A 17842-nucleotide genomic window follows, 5' to 3' on the forward strand; every position below is an offset into this window, starting at 1 on the left:
ATTAAGCTACGAAAAAACCAATTGCAAATAATAAAATGTCATAGGGCGTGAGGAGGCAGGAGGTCGAGGCAGATGATAATGAATGAAACAAGATCGAGATGCAACATCATGCGTTACATTGTTTTAATATTGCGAATTACGATTCAATTAACATAACATACATATACATACATAAAACAAAGAGGAGACAACTGTTTTTATTAATTTTGTTAAACGATAATGAAATCATTAAAATAACTCTAAACAAAGGAAAACAAAGCTAAGCGATTAAAACAAACGACAGATTAAAATTAATAACATATATAAATCGATATATAAATAAACACACACACACACACACTCTCATACAACCGAAACTTTGAGCAGAAAAAAAACAACAACAGAAAACATAAATTCAATTAAAAACAAAAACCAAAAAAAGTTAAAACAAGAAAAGCTCAAGTCGCAAAAAGTCGTTAAGCTAAAAATAAAAAACTGAAAAAAAAATACAAATTTGTTCACAGTGTAAATTGTAACACACAGAGCGAAAAAAGAGCGCAGGTAGAAATGACGATGAGATAAATGGATGTGAGCGAGGAGCTATTATTAAAACATTAAACGATTTAAACAATAAAAAACAGAAAATAAATAAAACCAAAAAAATACAAAAATTTCAAAAACGGATTCGAACTGTCTTATAGATTAACCGGAACTGGCCGATAAACAAACTACCGCCGATTCCACTCCTATATACATAGAATGTACAATATGTATGAGAATAATCATCTGTATGTAAATATACGACGGGGGGGATTCACACATCAACTGCAATGTTTATTAAACATGAACGAACTAAAGGTTGTCTACATTCAACAATAAATTATTGAGCCAAACATTGAACAGTTTATTGCCACGCTCAACCTGGAGCTGGTTCATTTCCGATACGGCAACGGTGCGTTTCATAACCATAAACGATAAACGACACGTGCCCCGAAGGTCGTTCATATCATCGGCCATTGTCTGACATTGAAACGGAATAGACTCGCACTTTTTATTTTATTTTTTTTTGCAAATTTGTTTAGCACATAAGTTTTTATTTTTTGTGTTTAAGGTTTTGAAACGCACTGTTTAGACATACTATATAATCTAGTACAAAGTTAAGTCAGGGCTTAGGCACGCATTCACAGCAATCGGTCGTTATCAATCGGTATAACAGTAAAGCTAATCATTTGAGGATCCGCCCACGGCGGTACTTGACGTTACGTTTTACGGGTTAAAAAAACAACAAAAACAAAAAACAAATATAGAAACAATCAGCTATAGCTAGAACTGCTTGAGCAATTTACAGAGTGATAAAGCACTGCACAAATACGGTATAGCTTATATATGGCCGTTACTCATCTAAAATGTGGGTCTGAGTTGCGAGAACAGCTACAAAGATAATTGAATTAAGTAAGTCACTTATCGAACGCGTGACTAACAGTTAATTGAGAGCTTCGATTAGCAGTGGGACGCGCATTTAACCTCACTCAGACCCAGACCCAGACTCGGACCAATTTGTCTATTTATCAAATCAACTCATATCTTATATATATATTACTTGTGTTCCTATCGGATGGGTCTGTGGGGTCGGTTATGTGGTATTGTCTTTATTCGTTGTTGTCTTATTCAAGTTAACAAGTGCGTCTAAGTATATTAAGTTAGTTGGCTTTGATTAAGATTAGGCTACGGATTAATTCTAAGTATGGAGGGGTGACGGCGTTGTGGCGACTCTACGGCCGTATAACTAGACTGGGCACACGAAAAGGAATCGAATGAGCTCCAAACCAGGTGGAGACTAAGACTGAGAAGGATCTTAAGATTATATTTAACCCGGAGTCTGCAGCTTGCTGCTGGATCGCGAGAAAAACACCTTCTTGAGGATATTCGGCTGCCACTTCTTGCTCTCCGATGTCGTCGATATGTTGGAGCTGCTGGCACTCAGTGTCCTCTCCCGTTCCGTGACATGGATGGTGCTGACGGAGTGGGCATGTCGCAGGGGTTTACCACTGGTGCTACCATTCTTTGGCGACTTGCCAAAGTTCAGGGTGATCTTTCGCAGGAACTTTTTCTTCGACTTGTGCTCCGGCAAAGGGGAACTGGTGTCTCCCGAAATGGATACCATGGTGGTATCCGCATCGGAGGAGCTGCCATTGTTGTAGTTGGGCATGTCGGTGACGTCTTTGTCGTTGATTTGGATCCGAATACTGGGAGTGGTCACTCTCTGGGGAGCTGATTCCTCCAAGGGCGATGGTCTATAAGCGAATTTTAATGGTTTCTTATTTTCGAGAGTCAAATATTTGACGGGTCAGTCGATTAAAAGTTTTTATCTTCAATGGGTTTTTTTTCTGTTTATTTTACATTCTTCAGATAGTGACTTCCGGGGCTTTGTTAGAATTCTTCAAAACTATTATTTAGATGCACTCTCAATCGACTTTTGCAAGGAATATAAACAGAGCTGCTTACGTTTGCACCTGGCGCGTTGAATAAATTGAAACCGCATCCAGATCGTGCAGCGATCGGGCCAGTTTATCCCAGAAATTGAAGAGCTTGGAGTCCCCGGCGTACTTGATGTGCGTGTATATGCCCAGGGTCTGTGGTATGTGCATGCTCGGATTGTACAGTATCGGTATGATTTTGCGAGTGTGATTTTCTACAAAATAAATAGTATATATACTCGCTAATTAGTCTAAAGGCTAGTCTAGGTTACCAATTTGTATCTTCTGGGTGAAGTTCACGAGGTACGTGTTCTCCGGACTCCGGAGAAACTCCTCTGTGAGCACAACGATCAGGTGGTTGCAGCGGGTGGCCATGAAGTGGGAGAGTTGGATGTGCTCGAAGGGCACCCCCGCCAGCATATCGCGATGCCGCAGGAAGAGCTATACAGGAATTGGTCCTCCAGTTAGGTTGAAATTTCAGTAGAAGATCGCACTTACCCTGAGTTTGTATGTCTCGGATTCTAGATTTTCCATGATCTCTGTGGCATGACCGATGTCCGCTTCTGCGTACAAAACACAGGCATTGTACCGGGGCAGGGGCTTTCCCATCTTGGCACAGTCCTGGTCCTCGCCGCTCAGGATCTGAACGCTGGGGCCCACTGTGATGCTGTTGCTGTAGTTGTTGTTGGTCTCCAAGCTGTCGGATGGGGGCGGCGGACAGCCCTCCACCAGTGCCGTCTGTCGCTGCTCTTGTTTCACGTGATATCGTTCGGTGTCCTTGGCTGAGAGTAGAGTATACATATATGTATCTAGATCGTATTATTTGCAAACAATCTAAGGCTAAATGGAAATTTTGGTCTCAAAACAAAACAAAAAACAAAAGAAATTCTCGAAAATCAAAACAAAATTGTTGATTGTTGGGTTGTTTTTCTTCAAAAATCAACAAAGACTATACTACATTTGGGATCGTTTATTCAGAATCAAGAATTAAACAAATGTTTAATGATTATTTTTAGGAAGCATCGCCCATTAACAAGGTTAAAGGTTTTTAGGGAGAAACCCAAATAAAAACTTTTCAAATCTTATGTTTTTTAAAAACTAGAAATATCTGGAATGGACTGGTTCTGGTTCTGGCAGACATTATATACTCAGTTTGACATCTCAGAAGATCTCAAGATCTCAAGATCAAAGATGTATATCGTACAATGTTTGTCTCTGGACATCATAAAAAAATATATAAAACGTCTGGCAAAACAACAATTTCCAGAGAAAATATTAAAATGATTTATTTTAGACATTTATGGGCATAGTTCTGACTTGGTTTCTCAATAAATTAAACTAAACTATAGTATATATTGTTTAGGGTTTATAAACAAAAGATATTATGACTATTGATAGCGAAAGCATACTATCCTATCTGTCCTCTATTTTTAAGATACAAAAGATACCCCTAGTTGGTGTATTAACGTTATCAGGTTAAGAGTTATCTCTCACGTATATATTTATAGCTTTTGTGGATATCTTTACGACCCGTTCCATTGCAATTTCGCCAGACAGGTCGTCAAACATGGATGGGCTACGGTGCCTACCTAGATTCTCTTGGATATCATCGCATACGTCCCAGCGCTCGATGATACCGAGGAAGTTCTCCAAGTGTCCAACTTTGGCGGTCTGGGGATTGCGCTGGCTCCAGCTGCTCAGCACCAAATCCATGGGATTGTTGGCATTCTCATCGACGAAGCCCTTTTGCTTGGCCAGCTCCGAGATGCCGCGCCAGTCCTTCTGGTAGCCCTCTTCGGAGCGCAGGACCTTCTTGCGATTGAGCATCTGGGATAGCTGGGTGCGGGTCTCCACGCTTAGTTCAGATAGCGGCGTCTCGTTGAAGTGGCCCATTCCGGTACCGGAATCCAGGGAGCCCCCCATACCGATCCCCTCCACGGCCACCATGTTCGCGGAGCGATAACGTCGATGACTGACGTCAGTGGCGTGGTAATGGGGATGCGATCGAGGATGGGAATGGGTATGGAAGTGGACAGCGGCGGAATGGGTATGGGAATGGGCAACCGAGTGCTGCTGATGGCATACAAATCGAGGGCGCATTCGCACTTGGCGCTGGCTTTATTGGAATAATTGGTGTTTGTTTGCGATGCGATATTTATCAACTGACGTTTATCAGTCGAGAGCAATAAAAAAACGATGAAAAAAAAAAGAACAGAACGGCGAATAAAAACAATAAAAAACGCTTGAGAGAAGCGCGTGAGTTTGCTATTGTTGTTTTTTTTTTTTTTTTTGATTTTTTTTTCGCTTTCAGCTGCCTTGATGATATTTTTTTTTCCTGATCGCGCGTGCTGTTGCGGGCGGATGGAACTGGAACTGGTTACGGCGGGCAACGGCTACGGGTTACGGCCAATGCGGGGGGTGACGGTGGGTGGGTGGTCAGAACGACCGAGCGCGAAATGTGCCGAGTGGTGACCTCCAGCACCTTGCCGCGTCACCGTCGCGTTGTTGCTTTTATAATTCTCTTGTTGTTGTTGTTGTTTTGCTGTCTGCTCTGGCGGAGATCAGATCTTCTTGTCTGGCCTGGCGGGTGATTTTTGTTTAAATATTTTTATACACTGCACAGACATACACACACACACACGCGCGCGTATAAACGGTAGCACGAGCACGGGCCAGAGAGCGCAAGGGGGGGAGCTAAACACAAAAATAAATTTTATTAGCGCTTCGAGTGCGTCCGGAGCGGTTTGTTGTTTTCTTTCGACTGGTTCTGTCCGCCGTTTCGAGCTTTTGTTTCTGCTGCCTCGCTGTCTCCTCCACCTCCACCTCCTCCTCCGCCTCCTCCTCCTTCTGCCTGGCGCTCTTGTTTATTTTGGTTTTGTGGGCGGGGGGGTTCGGTCCTGGTCGGAACTATTCGCTCAGCTGCTGCTGTTTGCCTAGCACCCTCTGGAACACTATGTACACCTGCTAATTGCTAATTAATTGATCTTTTTTCTCCCAATCTTTGTTTTACTTTCTGCGCAACAAATGGATCGCGATAGCTTCACTAGATATCGATAGGCGGCCCCCAAAAACCTACTAAAAAATCCAGCTTTCCCACCAAATTCAAAAGTCAGTTTAAAACAAAAAGCACTGAGTTTACCGCCACAAATCAAATACCTCCAATCTATCTGTAGGTTTTATATATTTGCTAAAAATAAAGAAACCTTCTCTTTGTTCTATACGTTTTACTTACGTTTCGACTGTAATAGACTCTTTTACCCGGTTCGAACTTACGTTACCGGTTTGGAGCCGCACTGCTTTCTCTTATAGTATTATTTGGTATTTTTCAGCTGCTTGGGGGCTTCCGGTCACACCGAAAGCTAAAAGCTTTAAGCGAACTAATAAAGGCGGGATTTTTAAATCAATTTAATCATTTATTTCTAATAGTGCAATAAATAATACATTTTTTTTACCACAACGCGTATTTAATTGCCTAAATTGTATCCATAATTAGACAAATAGAAATACCTTTGGTAAAGAACATACATTACGTATACGTAATATAACGTATACGTAATTTTGTGGTATTTCTTGACAATTTTTAGATTTTTTTTTTAAATTTTACCAAGGTTATAATTACAACTTACTTTTGAAGAGCTGGAAACCAATTCCACAATTGGCCACAATTTAGCCAAAACTTTGGCAGCCCATTTTGGCAGACCCCACGCCATATTACGTATACGCATAAATAATACTCAAATGTCAAGCGTTCACTTGTAAATTCAGTTTATTTTCATTTGATTTTCTTTGTTTTGTTTGCTGCCTGCATTCGTGTTGCGCATTTCAACACATTTTCAGTTACAAATACTGAGATATACTTACTACACAGGTGACACAAATTGATTTATCGCTTGTATGGCTCTTGTTTGACTTTTTCTTTTCATTTTTATTTTTCTTTTGATTTTCAACATTTCTTGGTTGTTTGCTTGATGAATAAAACGCCCGGAGGCGTTCAAATGTATTTTTAAATATATTTGTTTTCTTATTTTCTTCTTCTTTAATGGTTTATTTAATTTATTTTTATTTTGGTTTTACTTTTGGTTTTTTGTTTGTTTTTTTTTTGTTTTTGTTTTTGTTTTTGCATTGCCAGCAACAATTAACAGTTAAAGTTATTCCTTGCACACGAGTTGAAGTATTACCTGTTTTTGTTTGATTTCCGTTGTTAATTTATTTAATGTTGATTTTCTTGGATAAGCCTTTTCATTATATATTTATTTACTTGGTATTTACCCATTTGTTTTGTTTGGTTTTGTTTTGCTTTTTTTGTAGTGGTTTTATTTACAATATATCTGTGGCTTAAGTGTGTCTTTTGTGTATGTGTGTGTATGTGTTTATGTCAGAGTTCTAGCCGTGTCCTTGTTTCAATTTATTTATTTTTATTTTTATTTGTATTATTTTTTGTTTTTCGGTTGTAAATAATTGCTCAAACTGGATTGGGCACCAAAAGTCTCTCTTTCAAAGGCTAAAATGTTTGATTTTTTTCTCGAGAAATAATTTACTTTATTCTTGAATTTATGTTTGTATTTAACTTGTGTCATTTATCCATTATTCATTTGAGATTTGTTTTCTTTCTTTTGCTTTGTCTTCTTAATTTTTTTTTTTTTGTGGTTTTTTGCCCTAAAACATTACGAATATTTCATTACATCAATGGTTTAATTTTGCTTCGATTGTAGTTGGTTTGTATAATAATTCAGCTTACATTTTTACACTTAGCTAGTCATAATTACAGACATTAGTTGTATTGTATTAATTAGTTTTTGGATTAGCTCCGGTCAGTTTATTTCTGTTTACTTTCGTTAATTGTATTGTATTTTTCGTTTTAGCATGCATTTGAATCAATTATGCGAACCTAGTATATATATTCTCTTTTCGATCTGTCACAATTACTCATCCTTATGTTAAATGCAATTGCCAATCCTTTGTGTATGTGGTCTGTGTGTGTATGTGGGCAGGTGTAGCCTTCTTGGCTTATATGTCGTCTGGTCATATATGAAATTGAAATTCCCTGACCCGAAATGTAAATCTTACAAGTCTGAATGAGCTCTGTGGGATGTGGTATGTGGGTGTGTGTAGTTGTATTGCATTTAACAAACGTCTCCCAGCTAAGTAGATTAAATGTTAATGTTTACAATTTATTGAGCTAATTTAAAGCTTTCCATTTGTGTGTTGTCCTGCTCCTGCCTTCCTGCCCTCTGCTCTCTGCTCTTGCCACTTGCCCCCCAGAAATCGAGATATAGGACTAGAATCGTAATATATACACGATACAAAATGTATTGTTCAACTGGAAAGTTCACAAAATATCCAATTTATTTTTAGGATAACTGACAATGTGCAGTTGGGCGGGAAAATTGTGGAATAATTGCGATTTAATTGTTAATTGGGCAAAAATAGAGGGTGAGCTCTGTTGGCTGAAACCGATAGAAATTTGCTTCAAGCTACATTTTGTCATTAAACTTTGCAACTGAGTTAGCACAGGTTTTCGATTAAATCATAAACACACACACATATTAATATTCATACAATTATAGTATATTTAGCAAAGGCTGGGCAATCAACTCATCGACAGCTCAAGCAGTTCGACCACAAATTAATTTTAACATTGAACACCTAAAAAAACATTTAACATTTAGCTTAGATTCACTTAGTTTAAATCCATTTAAAATTAATTCGACAACAAGCTCGTTTTGCACTTAAGTAACAGTTTTCACATCAATCCGCTAATAATCTAATTTCCTTGTTATGTATATTTTTTGTTAATAATTATTCATGGGCCTTGGGGGAACCCACTTGGCACAAGTTCTTCTCGTGAATAGATCTATTGAATGTTTAGCTTTCTTTTACAATTATTGTTATCCTATGAAAATCGTATTTTTTTTATTCAAAATGTATTTTGGAATACTGAATACATATGTATGTACTCTTGCAATTTTATTCATCCATGTTGCTGGTTGCTGCTCCTTCCTAGAGATACAAAAACTTTTCTGTTGTTTATTGCTATTAACATTTACTTAGGAGTACTTTTCAGTTAACAACTTAGTTTCAGACATAACTATTGACCAACTTTTGTTCGTCAGCTCTTCGCCTCTTAGCTGCCCAGTCGACGCCATTCGGAAAGTAAGTTCTGGGAAATGGGAAAACTATCTGGATAGGGGGCATCTGCTAAAGAAAAATTTGAAACCATTTGGCTAATCAACTGAACCATCGAAACCTTTCGCTTAATTGCTCCTTTTCCCCCTGGCGTCGTCCTGCAACCACTCTACTAGATCAGATCCTAAGCACATTAATTACAGGAGAATCGAGTCCGTTCTGGTAAACAATTTCGCCTTCAAGGAATGCGAAGGATCTTGGGGGAAAATCTTGAAACGAAACTATAAATTGGTAGTTTTTAGGCCACTTTCTGGCGATTTTGGTTACCAGAACGTGCCGGATCTAACATTTAAAATGCCATCGAAGTAACTCTATAAACAACGCTTCAACTATTGACTTAACTGCATCACCTTTTAGTTTTTTTCCGCATTTTCATATTTTGTTGCTCTAAGTGGAGTCTACCTCTCAGTTAGATATAAAACAAGTGACTTCCGCCTGGGCGGACTTAACTACAATTAGCATTAACTTTAGCATGAGCCGAGCACTTCGGAGTGCTCGTCTTGAATTTTTTATTTATTATTTTTGTTCTTTTTACTATATTTTAGTTAACAATTTCTTTTGTTTCGATTTCTTTTTAGGTTTTTTTTTGTGCGCATAACGTTGATTCAAGGATAAGGAGGCGTGGAAGGGTGGTTAGCAATAGGGGCAGGGTGTGGGGAAGGGTTCGTTCCTCCTGCCACCTGTTTCCTGCCACAAACTTGTCGCTGTTGGTTGTTGCTGCTGCCATTTTCTGGCATTTCCAGCTAGCGATGACATCTCATCCGGTTGCATCTGCTGCTCCTGTTGCTGCTGCTGCGTTGCAACATCCTTCCGGCCGTTCACGGAACGTGGAAATGCATCTCCATCTGCTGGCGTTGCAGGTTCAGCTCGGTGAGGTTCTTCATCAGCCGGCTGCGTTCCAGATTCTCGCGGTAGCTCCGCTCGTTCTCCTGCCGAACTGTCGACAAGAGAAGAATGTGTGTCAATAATAATCAGGGAATGTCTTTGAAGTAAAATTTATAAAAATGGCTCTAAAGCAAAATATTTGAATAAAAGGCAACTTTTTCTAAAGAATTGTTTAAAAATTACTTAAATACTATTTACACAGTCTATGCTTTCAAAATCAAACTCTCTTGGAACAAGTCTTTTGGATAAAAAAAAGGATAAAATAAAACTAAAAAACGTTCACTACGCACTCGTTATTATCCTGTTGAGTTTCGTTCGAACTGCAGTTGAAGTAAATGCCTGTTGATGAATTCTCGAATACAACTTTCATCAATCCAGACTATTTACTTTAAGCACAGTCCAACATTGTACATATTTCCGCTTTTTGCTTGGTCCCTCTTTTTGCATTTCCGTTTCCGCTTTGGGTTATCACGTTCGCATATGTGTAAACACATATACCATATGTGTGCCTGTGTGTTTGTGTGCAGTATATCAACCCATTTCACACACAATATTCGTTTGTTGTTTTTTTTATTTTGGTGTGTGTATTGGTGGGTGTGGGAGTGTGTACCTGCCCCCCTCCCTCCCTTGACATGACCCCCTGCGATTGTCGCCGCGGTTGCTGTTTGCTCAACGCTTTTGTGCATTTTACAGCAGTTTTAATTAACGCTCAACAAACTGGAGCCAGGAATGGAAATGGGAATGGGTAGTGGTGATGGAGATGGAGATGGTGATGGGGTAACTGGCAAAGCCAGGAGGGAAAGCCCTGTGGACACACACATTGGTTACCTGACCCGTGGGTGTTGTGTAAAGTGTCAAAATTTGTTTGCCAATCAATCACAAACGGACACGCGGACATCTGTAGATACAGATACAAATACAAATACCGATACAGATACAGATATAAAGTGGGGACAGAACAAGTCACGACTGTTGAAATACGAGTTACCCCCAGTCTCTCCACAAAAGTTAAACTGTTGCTGCTAAAGTCCCTTGATTGATTCCCAGCTAATTCTGGAAACTTTTGCTCTTAATACTCTGGCTTTGGCTAGTGCTCTGACTCTGTCTCTGTCTCTGGCCTCTGGATCCGGCCAATATATGCATGCATTTCAGCTACAAAATTTAATTAAAAAATTCTTGCCCCAAATGGCCACCAAACAGACCAGAACAAACACAAACACCAGCCAAGCGCCAAACAAAAACACATGCGCACAAATTGCTGCAAGGCTAGTGCAAAAATTTAAGTAATTTTCCCCTCTTTTACGCTCTCATTTAATTGCAAAAATTAGTAATGCCATTTCCATCCTTCATCCCGCCATCCGCATCCTCACCCGCACCCGCACCCGCACCGGGAGAAAGCGACTTTAACGAGTGGAAGTTGCAACCACGAGGCAACACATCACACAGTCCTGCCACTAAAGTTGCTGCTGCTGCTGTCGTCATCAAACTCATATGCATATATAGGCCAGAGACCACCACACAAGCGACCGGACTCTACGGGAGGTGGGAGCACGCCCCGGCTGTGCCTCCCCCCCGTACCAGCATCCATCTTTCATGGCTTTGCATGGGCTATGAGCCGTAATCGCAACGTGTTAATGCCCGACTGGCCGGGGAAGTTGCAACCCCTACCTGGCAGCAGGTGACGATGCCTGCCATTATTCACTTGGCCAAGTGCCACTGCTGGCCTTTGTTGTTGCTCCTGTGGTAAGTAGGAGCTACTCAACAGAATGCCACCTACCACCCCCATCTTGGTCAAAATTCCAAAGGATGGCTTAGGGCTTGGGTGTGATGCTGCCAATATTTATTCCAAGAGTACCTAGTGCCTACTAAAGGAGTGCTTGTGTGTTGTCCTAAATAATATTTAGGGGCACTCGGGGTATTCGGATAAGTGAGACAGGAAAATAAGTAGCTTATGGCAAGGAATTTAGGTCTCGGCTACAAATTATTATATTTATGGATTATGTTTTGGGGACCCCCAACAAAAGATGTCTCTTTAAGAACCCCAGGCGTAGTTTCTTAATTGAAATCTATATTAATCTATTAAGACGTTTAAGCTCTCCTAATTGCACTCAGAGGCTTTAACTAGAAACTAAAACAGATCAACTATTCACCCAAAAAAGTATTTATTATTAAATAGCCAAGTTAGGTACTCTACAGGACGTTGCCTAGTTGATCATTCACCTGTCCTCAAGGACGTGCAAGAGCCATGTGCGTGCTCGGCGGAGTCCTGGAGGAGTTGACGTGTGTGCCTGTGTGCGAGGCTATTCGAGACCAATTAACATATAACTTTCCCACCGGTAAACAACTTAAATTGTTAACAGCCATTATGGGCGCTCATAAATGCTGGCGAGTAACTTTCAGCCCCACACCCACACCCACGCAGGAGCAGCAGTAGCTGCCAGTGCCTGCCGCCTTTGTGCCTTCGTCCTTTCGCCTCGTCCTGTCCGCCTGGCCGGCTGGGCGCTTTGTCTTTCATGTTGTTTAATTATAAATGTGGCGCTGAAAGCAAAAGGCCCCGCTCCCCATCCCCCTGCCCAGAGCATCCACTGATTCGCTCTGGCCTAGTCGTCACGCCAGTTTGCCTGACGGATGGAGACCGACGCCTAATTAGCAGCCAGGGACTGGCAACGGGAATCTGAACAGAAACGGGGTACTAGTTCTCGTCCTGGTACTGGTATGGTTCTAGGTTCTGGCTTCTGGCACACGGTTTTGTTTGCCATCCATTGTACCTTTAAATTGAATTTATTGATGCACTTTTGTTGCTTCCACCGACTGTCTGGCTTTATGCCTGCCATGCTCCTGGCATTTCATTTAATATTTTAGTTTTTCTTTTTTTTCTGCCTCGGTTTTTGCGGTTTAACTGGAGCATGATGAAAATGCAATATGCAACAGATTTGCACTTCTAATGGAAAGCTTGTTGAATCAACTTGTTCATTATTGTTTTCAATTAGGAATATTACAGTAGGATTAGTTTGAAAACAAAAGCCTTCAATATGTCCATGTCCATGTTCATATTGACCAAAAAAGTATGCTACATTACAAGGCTTATATCTGCGAGGGGGGAGTTCTTTTAGTGAAATATTCAAATAAATAATAGCTGATATTATTGTCAGTTTGAGGACGAACTAGGATTCAAATACTACCTTTTCTTATTCTAAATTTTTTTTAAAGAAGTGAAATCTCAACGCTAGGGGCTCGAACTCGTGTCAATCAGACTTTGAGATACATATTACACATGCAGTTAGTTTTCCCTGATCGAGTGGCTTTCCCTTAAGTTTTCCAGTTGAACTTTTTGATAAAGGAAATAACTTGCAGTGGCTAGATTTTTTTGTATCATTTTTTTATTTTCTGACCTCTAACTTTCCTTTGCAAACTGTCAATTTGTGGCTGTTTTTTATGTGTAGTGCTGGCAATTTGGGGACTTTAGCGGTCACACGGGATTCTCGGGTCGACTCTCTAGCATCTCGGCCAGGCAAGGCCAACCAAGCCAACGGAGCCAACTGAGCGGGCAATGTCACTAGCATACTACTGCTGATTCAGATGCTACTGCTTCTGCCACTGCCTTATAATAAACAATTGTTGTTAGTTTATTTTTTGTCGTTATTGTTGGATCTGTTGTTTTTGTTGTTGTTGCTTTTGCTGTTGCACTTTCCCCGGCTGGGGCCCAGTGAGGCGCAGTTGAAAAAGTAACCTAGTTTCCATGTCGTCAACGTGAAATTAAGATGGTGTATGTACGGTATGGATGTGTGTGTGTGTGAGCCCCCTGTCTGCGGGCGCACGCACACATAATAAAAAGGAAACCAAGCGTACAGCACCGTAATGATGCTGCACACACACACACACACACATACCTTACAGCTACACCTACGTTAACAAACAAAACTATTAAGCGAGAGCATAAAAAAAGAGCAGGATAACCAAGGGAAAGGTCTCAGCAGGCCTTGGCAGCTCGGCCTGCTGTCTGTCTGTCCCCTCCACCGCCCCCCGTTTCGGCCGTCTGTCGGTCAGTTAGTCACCTACCATCCCGCCCACTGAGAGTCGGTTAAGCATTGTTTGTGCCCCAACACACGCACACACACACACGTGCTGATTAGTTTGGCTTTGTGGCAAGAAGATGCTCCTGCTCCTGCTCCTGCTCCGACAGCGGCTTCTGCGGCTCCTGATGCAGTCAAAGTCATTAAAGTCATGGTAAGTAAGTACAGCATCATTTTTTATGGCCGTGTGCGTGTTTGCCAGCCAGGTTAGTGAGTTAGTCAGTTATGTAATGCTCGAGATTTTGCTGAGCTTTTGCCAGCTCAATATTTGAAAATTCCATGCCACAGTTTTTGTTTGCATTTGTATGAGTGTATGTGTGTGTGTGTTTGTTTTGGTGGCAGGAGGAGAACGACGCTTGATAGTCTGAGGGACTGACATACATATTTGTATTTGCACAGTTTTATGGTCTGTAAGGACATATGGCAATATGGCCACAGCGACTATAGTTATGTGTGGATGTGGCTGAAGGGTGATGGGAAGTGGTGGGCAGGGATGGTGCGTGCTTTAAGCAGGACAATGGATTCCAAACCGGCATTGATGCTTTGGCCAGGACCAGGAGATGGAATGCAGTTGAAACAGATTTTAGGCCTATTCTAAATTATTTCGTTTTTCTGAAATTTTAACAATAAATAAATGCAATATGCTGATAATTCTCGATGGGAATGATTCCCCTCTTTGGTTGGATCAATAAATGGATTTTGAGGTTAGGCTGTGTGGTTTTTATGGGGTTTCTGATACGGGGCGACCCTACAGTTCAGGACAAATTTACGATTTTTGTTCACACACCGGAGGCTTTGCCGGACTTACAGGCTCTGCGATAGTTCCTCCTGCTCCTGCGGCTCCTCCCTTGCTGGCGCCTCCCCCTCAGTGGCTGGACGTCGTTTGGTGGCCCGGCGGAGTCGCAGAGGAAACAAAACGAAGAGCGGAAACCAGGCATGGATTCGAAGCGGAAGCGAATGGAACGAAAACGAAATCGAATCCAAAGTCAGGGGATAACCGGCAACTGGCGGCAGCGGCGGGTAACTGGTGACTGCTAGTAGCGGTGGAGCTGGTGGAGATGGTGATGGAGCACAGCCTCTGAGTTGGAGTTCATGAGGGTCGCATGCCCGTCCAGTGCACCGGGGTGTCCCTGCTGAACGAGTGCGCCTTCTTTCCGGCCTGGCCCGAGCTGGAGGTCAACGTGATGGTCAGTACAAAGACGCTGGCGCACACCAAACACAGCAGCACCGTCGACAGGACGATGCAGACGATGCGCTTGCGCTTGCGGTCCGCCGCCTCCTCCTCGTCGGTGTCGTCGCTCAGCGACTTCTTCTTCAGCTTGTGGGAGCCGCCCGTGACGGAGCCTTTTCGTCCAGCCGCCAGCTTGTGATGGAATGGCCGCAGCACTTGGGCGGCGAAGGCGGCGTCGCTCAGCTCGTGGTCGTAGGTCAGCGATGATTTCCGTTCGAACGATGGCCGTTTCTCCTCCAAGAAGGCGGCTGCGGCCGCCGAGGCGGAGATGGGTCGTGGACTCCGCTTGATCTCCTCGATGCTCGAACCGGGCACCGCCGTGGAGAGCGGGCGACTGTTGCGTCGGTGGGGTGAGCTCAGCTCGAAGTCGTCGCCCGCCGGCGGACCGCTCACGGCCCCGGCGTCTCCAATGAAGCTTTTCGATTTCTTCGAAGCACTCAGTGTCTCCCGATAGCTGCGCAGGCGCACACTGGCGCTGTGCAAAGCCTTGGCCTGCTTCACACTGGCGCTGGCGTTGGTGCCCTGAAAGGCGGCAGCGGCTGCCAGAACGCCCGGTCGGTGGACGGCCAACTCCTCCAGGTTGCTGGGCGACAGGTAGAGCGAGCGGCCGTGCTGGGCGCCCCGCTTAAAGTGGTACGCCGCACTGGCCGCCGCGGCCGCACTGTGCAGCTGGAGGCCACCTCCGCCGGCTGCAGCTGCCGCCGCTGCCGATGTGGAGGGTCGGCCGTCCAGCTCCAGGCTGTGGGTGCTCTGTTGGCGGGTGTGCGGATGGTGCGATTCCCGCTTCTGCTTCACACTGTTCGAGGACGAAGGCGGGTGGGTGGCGTGTCCAGCGCCGGCATCCTCGAAGGACCCGGCACCGGAGCTCTTGCGTAATCGTTGCACCGCCACGGCGGCGGCGGTGATCTCCGCCAGGCCCAGCTCCTCCATCTTGGTGTGACTGTTGCTGCGCGATCGGGTGTCTACGAACAGCTCGTTCTCCAGCGACAGATTGGTGGGCGGTGCGAACAGATTCCGTCCGTTCATCGGTTCCAGCAGGTCGTCGTTCAGCGAGGGATGTCGTATCTGCGATTCCACCACCGAGTCCGGCTTAACACTCGGCCGTCGGCCGGGATCGTTGAAGGAGCGATGCGACCGACAGCCACGTCGGCTGGGCGACGGCGAACGGGATATCTCCTTGGCACCGGCCGGTGGTCCCGGCATTAGGAAGTTGCCCCTCACGGAGCTGGTGCGACGACTCGAGGTGGCCGATCCACCGGCACCGGCAACGGCCAGCTGGATTTGGTCCAGGGCGGCGGGATCCTGTTGTGCGTGGAAGGAATGCGTTTTCTTCATCTGAAAATTGGTAGACGGATGGACGTCAATGGTGTCGGAGCGCCGGAACAGGTTCTTCTTCAGCGGATGCGTGTGCATCGGCCGTTGGGTGGCGGCCGTTTGATTGGCCGAGGGCATATCGTCCATATCGATGAATTGAATGGGCGATGTGCTCCCGCCCATGGATCGGCCAAGCTGGCCCAGCTGGCCCATGCCCACGCCCAGCCCAAGATTGGCCACACCCACACCGACACCGACACCATCGCCCAGGCTGCTGCTGCTGCTGACCAAGTATATGTCCGGTTGCTGGCGGTGCTGTTGGCCGAGCACCGGACTGACCGCGTGTGAGGTTGGTGAGCTCTTCGAGTGCGCATGCGAATGCGGATGCTGATGCGGATGTTGAAGCTGATGATGTTGTTGTAGTTGATGCGGATGCGTATGTTGTTGTTGTTGTTGTTGTTGTTGGCGGTGCGTATGCCTGCCGGCAGCAGCGGCCTGTGCGGCCAAATGCTGAAAAGTGTGCATGTGCAACTGTTGTTGTTGTTGTTGTTGTTGCTGTTGTTGGTGTTGCTGTTGTTGTTGTTGGTGGTGGTGTTGCTGTTTTTGTTGTTGTTGGAGGAGGTGATGTTGTTGGTGTTGATGGCGAGCAGATAGTGCTGGCGATACAGAACCACTGCCGCCCCCACTAGATGGATGGGATAAGGAGACATGTTGCTGTTTCTGTTGTGCTGGGATAGCTAGGGTCTGCGGGGGTAGGGCGCCGGATCGGGGGTGGGGCAGCGGCGAGGCCGAGCGGTGGATCAGCGGCTTCTCACTGATAACGATCCCCTCGCCCATGCCACGCACAAGGCCATCGTTATCGTCCATCTCCATATCCATATCCATGTCCATATCCATGTCCATGCCCATTCCCATGCCCATACCCATGCCCATGCCCATTTGCATTTGCATTTCCATATCCAGGTCCATATCCATATCCCCAGCCGGGGCATAGTTGTCAATGGCCATGGACAGGGATCGGTGGATGGGCTTCAGCTTGGGTGGTTTCTTCTTGGTGGCGGGATTGTCAAAGGACGAGGTGCCCGACGTGTGCTCCTCGTCCGCACCGCCGGCGATCAGATACGGATCGAAGCTGTGGACGGCCACCACATGCTGGTGGCGCGACTGCTGTTGCTGGTGGTGGTGCGACTGTTGTTGCTGGTGGTGCGACTGATGGTGGTGCGGCTGCTGCTGTTGCTGACCACCGCTGGTGCCGCGCTCCATGCGGTAGTAGTACTGCCGGGGGTATCTATGGTAGTAATGTGCAATTGTGGTGCTGGTATGTGGTTAGGTTTGGTGTGGATCAATCTGGGGGAGCTATCGGGAGCTACCAGGATGCGGATGCGGAAGCGGTTTACGGAGGCGGTTACGGATGCAGAGGCGGAGGCGGAGGCGGAGGCAGTTACTAAAGGCGGAAGCGGATACGGAGCTTGGTGGATTTTTGGGTTATTCACTCTGACCTGTCAGCCCCAAACGATCGGTGGTTCGGCTGGTTGGTGGTTTTGGTTGGTGTTGTTTCGTGGTTGCTAGTTGCAGGCTTGCAGGTGGCTTTATACTTATTTCTTTAACTGTGATTGCTTCTTTCTAGGAAGTGAGGGTGCTTTTTTTTTTTTTTTTGATTTTTCTATTATTTGTGCTTTTTTCTATTTTTTATTTTT

General features: G+C 44.4%; 3 protein-coding genes across 3 annotated transcripts in view; all 3 read right to left on the minus strand.

Moving 5' to 3' along the window:
• Positions 1 to 792: 792 nt before the first annotated feature.
• Positions 793 to 5498, minus strand: Myd88 (myeloid differentiation primary response protein MyD88). Its single transcript, XM_017252625.3, has 5 exons — positions 4046 to 5498; positions 2955 to 3238; positions 2729 to 2897; positions 2485 to 2671; positions 793 to 2273 (listed from the first exon to the last, which is right to left on the minus strand). Exons 1-5 carry the CDS (start codon positions 4554 to 4556, stop codon positions 1847 to 1849), a joined length of 1578 nt encoding a protein of 525 aa, XP_017108114.2. The 5' UTR covers positions 4557 to 5498; the 3' UTR covers positions 793 to 1846.
• A 3605-nt stretch (positions 5499 to 9103) lies between these two features.
• Positions 9104 to 17842, minus strand: part of LOC108133107 (serine-rich adhesin for platelets) — a 68835-nt gene continuing 60096 nt past the window's right edge. Inside the window, exon 8 of the mRNA XM_017252870.2 lies at positions 9104 to 9579. Coding sequence (XP_017108359.2) covers positions 9461 to 9579 — 119 coding nt within the window. The 3' untranslated portion in view covers positions 9104 to 9460. The remainder of the gene's footprint in view (positions 9580 to 17842) is intronic.
• Positions 9488 to 17795, minus strand: LOC138926066 (uncharacterized). The gene is made up of 2 exons (XM_070278579.1): positions 14409 to 17795; positions 9488 to 9579 (listed from the first exon to the last, which is right to left on the minus strand). The coding sequence occupies exon 1, from the start codon at positions 17406 to 17408 to the stop codon at positions 14691 to 14693; it is 2718 nt and encodes a 905-aa protein (XP_070134680.1). The 5' UTR covers positions 17409 to 17795; the 3' UTR covers positions 9488 to 9579; positions 14409 to 14690.

This window comes from Drosophila bipectinata, chromosome 2R (assembly GCF_030179905.1).
Source record: "Drosophila bipectinata strain 14024-0381.07 chromosome 2R, DbipHiC1v2, whole genome shotgun sequence".
In the NCBI taxonomy this organism is placed as follows: domain Eukaryota; kingdom Metazoa; phylum Arthropoda; class Insecta; order Diptera; family Drosophilidae; genus Drosophila; species Drosophila bipectinata.